The 7500-nt window shown below is 46.6% G+C and overlaps 1 protein-coding gene across 2 annotated transcripts in view; it reads left to right on the forward strand.

The window, feature by feature from the left end:
• The window catches only part of si:dkey-157l19.2 (uncharacterized protein KIAA1522 homolog), a 30467-nt gene that overhangs the window by 12888 nt on the left and 10079 nt on the right, over positions 1-7500 (forward strand). For both annotated transcript variants that reach the window (XM_017463357.2, XM_017463356.2), the window contains exon 2: positions 2119-2370. In XM_017463357.2, the coding sequence (XP_017318846.1) occupies positions 2127-2370 (244 nt within the window). In that variant the 5' untranslated portion in view covers positions 2119-2126. The remainder of the gene's footprint in view (positions 1-2118; positions 2371-7500) is intronic.

Consider the following 7500-nt stretch of genomic DNA (forward strand, 5'->3'; position numbering starts at 1 on the left):
TGGTTAGCAGCTAACACACTATATGGGGAAGCGAGCGTGTGATTTGGGACAGTGTATATCACCTGTGAGCTGCTGTAGCTAATCGCCTGCATGCTAACACGGTAATTAGCGGTTAGCATATGACACAGCTGAGGTGTTGAACCTCCATCCGGAAGCCTTGTTGGATCAGATTGGTTTTACGGCTTCTAGAGGTTTCATAAGACGTTAGTAAGTTCTAGAAGTACCACTAAGTCGGAGCTCTGGCATTCGGGACGGAGCCCAGGTTCTGTGTGCTGTACGGAAAAGGATCAAATGCTGATAACTTCAGGTGTTGGTGTTTGTTTGTGTTGGTTTCCATGGTGACGGAGTGAGTCAGAGTGGTGTAATCTGATTTGTCAGTGTGAATAAAAGGTTGGGGTTTTTTAAATTAGTTTTGTAATTAAATTAAGCTTTCAGGATTTTTTTTTACCTCAGAGTATCCGTCCCCCTTATCTGTGCTTGTAGCTAGCTACAAACCGACGTGCTAAAATTTATTTTAATTAAAAAAAACAACAACATTTTTGATGCACGTGTTCTCTGGGCTGCTAACTGGTGCTGGCTACACCTTTTCGGCTTTTCTTCTAATTCACAGTGTGGAGGTTTTTATCTGTATTTGATTTCGGTCAGTGGAATGCTAACTGATGCTAACTGATGCTAACTGATGCTAACTGAAGCCGTGTAGCTTCGATCCAGTTCAGTAAGATTCTAACTCACGTCATCTCCCTGGAACTCCTTTCAGCCCCTCAGTGCTCGGTCAGTTCAGTGGGATGCTAACTGATGCTAGTTTCCTTTTCTTTTTTGAAATCAAACCTTCACCTCAGATCTTTATTGGGAAATGAACACCCGCAGTCTCGCCGGAGTCAAAGGACGAGGCGGCAAAATGTTTATTATACTGGAAGTTTCTGGAACCAAAGGTGTAACTCTCAATACAGCACTGTTTGATGTATTTTTGTTGTCTCCCCTAATTTAGTGTGTGTGTGTGTGTGTGTGTGTGTGTGCGCGCGCACAGACCTACTTTCTACTACACACACACACACACACACACACACACACACACAGAGATATCTGGGAAATGCAGGAGGTTTTGCATTCAGGTGATCTCACTGACTGACGGAACATAATAAACTGTGTGTGTGTGTGTGTGTGTGTGTGTGTGTGTGTGTGTGTGTGTGTGTGTGTGAGAGAGAGAGAGAGAGAGACAGAGAGAGAGAGAGATCATAACCAGTAGTGCTTTCTCAGGTTTTACAGTCTTTTGTGTAGTCTGTGTGTGTGTGTGTGTGTGTGTGTGTGTGTGTGTGTGTGTGTGTGTGTGTGTTGAGGGCTTTCTAATCATGCTTGAGCTTGGTACCTTTCCACACCCTTTTCTCAAACAATACTCTCTCTCTCTCTGTCTCTCTCTCTCTTTTCATTTCTTTCTGTCTCTCTATCTATTTCTCTTCTCTTTTGCTCTCTCTCTTTCTCTGTTTCTGTGTGTGTGTGTGTTTAAGAATATTAACCTAACGCATGAGAATGCGTCAGGGCATGCTAATGTCTGTTTATTAAGAGTGTGTGTGTGTGTGTGTGTGTGTGTGTGGAGTAAAGGGTGGAGTGTGTGACTGTGTGCTTAGGAATGAAGGGAGAGGCTCCATGCAGCTGCGTGTCCTAAATCACATTCTGTGTTAAAATGGTACAGTAGATCCTCCAACCGGGAGCCACGGCACTGCTGCATACTTTTCACACACACACACACACACACACACACACACACACACACACACAGAGAGAGAGTTTGGTTTGCGGTTCCGGCACGCAGCCACAGGGAGCAGGCGTCTCTCGTGCTAACTGTGAAAGCTTTGTTGTGGCTGCTGAACGCTTGACTGACCATCAAACACTCGCTAAAGGCACACGTCCCTGTGAATGAGTCGTTACCATAGAAACCATAATGTATTAGAACGAGCGCATTGATTTAAAGCTGCACTACTCTGAGCTGCTGTTATAGAAAACTAATCACCAGCTTCTGACCAATCACCATCCAGAGCTCATCAGCGCCGCGGTGTATCTCATTATTAATCCTTGCAGTTCTAGACTGTTTGTAGCTGATTGTTCATTTCTCTCCACCAGGTGGCATCATGTCGAGTGGGCGTGAGTCAGTGGGCGATTTGATTCCCCAGGACCTGCTGGAGGTTTTTGCCCAGGAGCGACAGAGTAAACGGGGCAGAAGATCCCGCAGGCGAAACAGAATTATCCGAGCGTTCAGCTGGTTCAATTTAAAGGGTCGGCGCAGAAAAAATCTCTGTCAAAACAAAGACATAAACATCGACATTCTCACCCCTGGATTACCTGTGCCAATCCCACAGCCTTCAACCAACACGGGTAAGCATCAACATCTGGACTGAATACACTGAACACGGGTAAATATCAACATCTGGACTGAATACACTGAACACGGGTAAATATCAACATCTGTACTGAATACACTGAACACGGGTAAAAATCAACATCTGTACTGAATACACTGAACACGGGTAAAAATCAACATCTGTACTGAATACACTGAACACGGGTAAATATCAACATCTGTACTGAATACACTGAACACGGGTAAATATCAACATCTGGACTGAATACACTGAACACGGGTAAATATCAACATCTGGACTGAATACACTGAACACGGGTAAATATCAACATCTGTACTGAATACACTGAACACGGGTAAATATCAACATCTGGACTGAATACACTGAACACGGGTAAATATCAACATCTGTACTTAACACCAGTGTGTAACGCACCAAACATCGCTACACCACATCACCTGTATGTAATGCACTTAACACAGAAAACCCTGACTTAATGCACGTAATGTGTTTATTGCACAGGTAAACATCTGGATGCAGGATGAAAAACAACAAAACAGTACAACGACAAACTCGCTTATATTAAACATCGATCTTTTATTAACAAAACGAATAATAATAAGATGCCTTGGAGGCTCCGGGACAGCTACACCGTACAGCTACACCGTGCAGCTACACCGTACAGCTACACCGTACAACTACACCGCACAGCTACACCGTACAGCTACACCGCACAGCTACACTGTACAACTACACCGCACAACTACACCGCACAGCTACACCGCACAGCTACACTGTACAACTACACCGCACAACTACACCGCACAGCTACACCGCACAGCTACACCGTACAACTACACTGTACAACTACACTGTACAACTACATCGCACAGCTACACCGTACAGCTACACCGCACAGCTACACCGCACAGCTACACCGCACAGCTACACTGTACAACTACACTGTACAACAACATCGCACAGCTAAACCGTACAACTACACCGCACAGCTACACCGCACAGCTACACCATACAGCTACACCGCACAGCTACACCGCACAGCTACACTGTACAACTACACCGCACAGCTACACCGTACAGCTACAACCCACAGCTACACCGCACAACTACACCGCACAGCTACACTGTACAGCTACACTGTACAGCTACACCGTACAACTACACCGTACAGCTACACCGTACAGCTACACCGCACAGCTACACCGCACAGCTACACTGCACAACTACACCACACAGCTACACTGTACAGCTACACCACACTGTAATACATCTAATAAATTACACAAAGTTTAAATAAAAACATGAAAATCAACACACGCTGAACTCTGATCCGTGAGACTCGGACTCGTTCGGCTCGTGCTGAATCGGTTTATAATCGCAGGTCCGTTCTCTAACGGAAATAATGATTTTTATTGCTATAAAAAAAAAAACGACGGTGGGGGCGGAGCCGCGATGGGCAGGTGACGTAATCGGTGTGCGGCCGAACACCGTGTAACACCGGGAACACCGACTATCACAGCAAGCCTAGTGTTCAAATACCTCTCGCTCCACCCAAGGGTAAATACCTTTGTGTACACCCATCACAGGCAACACCTGTCCAAACACATCTAATTAACGCCGCATTAGTTACACACCTGACACAGGTACATTTACTTCTGCTAATTACTTTATCATTCTGAAGGGATTCAGCTTCATTTTCAAACTGTTTTATGTAAAAATTTAAAAATCATTTACTAAATGTAAACAAGAAATGTCCTGTTAGCTGTGTGGAGGCGGAGTTTACCTGAGTTAGCTGTGTGGAGGCGGAGTTTACCTGAGTTAGCTGTGTGGAGGCGGAGTTTACCTGAGTTAGCTGTGTGGAGGCGGAGTTTACCTGCGTTAGCTGTGTGGAGGCGGAGTTTACCTGAGTTAGCTGTGTGGAGGCGGAGTTTACCTGCATTAGCTGTGTGGAGGCGGAGTTTACCTGAGTTAGCTGTGTGGAGGCGGAGTTTACCTGCATTAGCTGTGTGGAGGCGGAGTTTACCTGAGTTAGCTGTGTGGAGGCGGAGTTTACCTGAGTTAGCTGTGTGGAGGCGGAGTTTACCTGCGTTAGCTGAGTGGAGGCGGAGTTTACCCGCGTTAATTACAGCACACACACGCCCACGCGTTCCACTGGTGGGAATGTTGGTTTCTGTTTATTTTAATACCCAGACAACAGAATGTTCTGGTTTGTGATTTCCCACAATGCCCTGCAGCGTGTTTGCTCTCTGTGGGTGTCACGTTTGAACAGTGTGACTCATCAGGCTGACCTTTGACCTCTGCAAGATTCTCACTCGCGCACGCGCACACACACACACGCAACCTGCCACAGGCTAGACTGGCACACCGAGTTTGCCGTGTGTGTGTGTGTGTGTGTGTGTGTGTGTGTTCTATGTGTGTGTGTGTGTGTTCTATGTGTGTGTGTGTGTGTTCTATGTGTGTGTGTGTGTGTGTTTTATGTGTGTGTGTGTGTGTGTTTTATGTGTGTGTGTGTGTGTGTGTGTGTGTGTGTGAGTGAGTGAGAGAGAGAAGATGATGGGGATTTCCATTCTGATTCCTAACAAGCTCAATTCTGCTTGTTTTCTTATTCTCTTTAACATCAGCAGGGTCATTGACAGCCCACTATCTCAAAGTACACACACACACACACACACACACACACACACACATACACACACACTTGGGTCAGGTAGTGTGTGAGCACAAGGATGTGAATGTGTTCCTGTGGCTTTGCCGAGACGTGACGCTCCTGAGTGGGAACATAAACCTTGAGAGGTTATAAGGAATTTCTCTTTCACTCTGTGTGTGTGTGTGTGTGTCCTTGATTTCTCCTGTGTGTGTGTGTGTGTGTGTGTGTCCTTGATTTATCCTGTGTGTGTGTGTGTGTGTGTGTGTGTGTGTGTGTTATCACAAAGTTGCTGTAACTCTGGCAGGTTTTAGTAGAAGAACCACGCCTTAAAGTCCGTCTCGAATTGCTTCATGCAGGAGGCACAAAATCCATACCCACACACACACACACACACACGCACACACACACACACACACACACACACACACACACACACACACACACACACACACACTGCCACACCCAGCCCTAAACACACACACTTGCATACATGTCTGCAAGAACAAACTGCGATGTCTTTAATCAGCACAATAATGAATCATAACAATACAGAAGCTCTGAGCTCAGATGACTGGAGGTGTGTGTGTGTGTGTGTGTGTGTGTGTGTGTGTGTGTGTGTGTGTGTGTGTGTGTGTGTGAGTGTGTGTGTGAGTGTGTGTGTGAGTGTGTGTGTGAGTGTGTGTGTGTGAGTGTGTGTGTGAGTGTGTGTGTGTGAGTGTGTGTGTGTGAGTGTGTGTGTGTGTGTGTGTGTGTGTGTGTGTGTGTGTGTGTGTGTGTGTGTGTGTGTGTGTGTGTGAAAGAGCTGCAGCGGGGCTTTGATGTTTGTGCAGTAGACTGTACAAAGTTTAAAACCCACCCATACGCTAAAAACCAAATGAAATAAAAACAGAACCATAACATGTTTCTAGCTGTAAACAGGAGCAGCTCAGAACACACACACACACACTCTCACACACACACACACACACACACACACTCACTCACTCACACTCTCACACACACACACTCTCACACACACACACACACACACACTCACTCACTCACACTCTCACACACACACACTCACACACACACACACTCTCACACACACACACTCTCACACACACACACACTCTCACACACACACACTCTCACACACACACACTCTCACACACACACACTCTCACACACACACACTCTCACACACACACACACACTCACACTCACACACACACACACACAAACACACACACACACACACACACACTGAGGTCCCCTGTGTTCTAACCGGTGAGGAACCTGTGTGTAGTGCAGTGCCGGTGTGTATGCAGGACTCTGATCTGCGCCGTACTCGTCTCGAACCCTCGAGAACTCGGAGCTCTTCAGAGTGCGTTACTGTGTCTGTGTTCTCCTCCTGAACTGCTGCGTTCTCAATATTAACCTTTTGCGTCTTGCGTTCTAGATCTCTGCGGTTCTACAGCAGACCAGCTTCGAGTTCCACAACTGCTGGGGTTCTGTGTTGATTTATTGCATTTAACAACTTATTTGTGTGTTCAGGAACCCTGATCTGTTGTGTGTTCAGGAACCCTGATCTGTTGTGTGTTCAGGAACCCTGAGCTGTTGTGTGTTCAGGAACCCTGATCTGTTGTGTGTTCAGGAACCCTGAGCTGTTGTGTGTTCAGGAACCCTGAGCTGTTGTGTGTTCAGGAACCCTGAGCTGTTGTGTGTTCAGGAACCCTGAGCTGTTGTGTGTTCAGGAACCCTGAGCTGTTGTGTGTTCAGGAACCCTGAGCTGTTGTGTGTTCAGGAACCCTGAGCTGTTGTGTGTTCAGGAACCCTGAGCTGTTGTGTGTTCAGGAACCCTGAGCTGTTGTGTGTTCAGGAACCCTGAGCTGTTGTGTGTTCAGGAACCCTGAGCTTTCGGTTTGTTGGACTTGTGTATTGCCAGAACTCTGGGAAAACAACACATCTTATAAGTCTTGCATTCTAGAACCTTGAACTAGCATTTGAGGATGTGGTGTGTAAACGGGTAAATCGGACAGAATCCGGTTCCACACGGTGATCTCACACGCGATCTCACACGTGATCTCACACGCGATCTCACACGTGATCTCACACGTGATCTCACACGCGATCTCACACGCATCAGCGCTGGATCTACTTGGATTCGAAGCTGCGACTTATAAATGGCAGGAGCGCTGTTGGTTCTGCAGAGTTCCAGCATTATCCCAGGTTTTGTTCCTGCAGTACAGAGTGTACTGTTCTAGAACCAGGCCTGAGCAGTGTTGCCCTCTGGACCTCTGGTTTATTCCATTCACAGCAGAGCGCCGCGAGAGCCTTGAGCCATGTTGCAATGTGTGTAATGTAAATAAGGGTGTGTGTGCGTTCTACTCAAACACAGCCACGGAAAACAAACAGACAACTTTTCATTGAAGTTCTGCGATGAAGCTAATCAAACTTATGTGCTGTGTGTGTGTGTGTGTGTGTGTGTGTGTG

Source organism: Ictalurus punctatus, unplaced genomic scaffold, assembly GCF_001660625.3.
Source record: "Ictalurus punctatus breed USDA103 unplaced genomic scaffold, Coco_2.0 tig00006921, whole genome shotgun sequence".
Taxonomy (NCBI): Eukaryota; Metazoa; Chordata; class Actinopteri; order Siluriformes; family Ictaluridae; genus Ictalurus; species Ictalurus punctatus.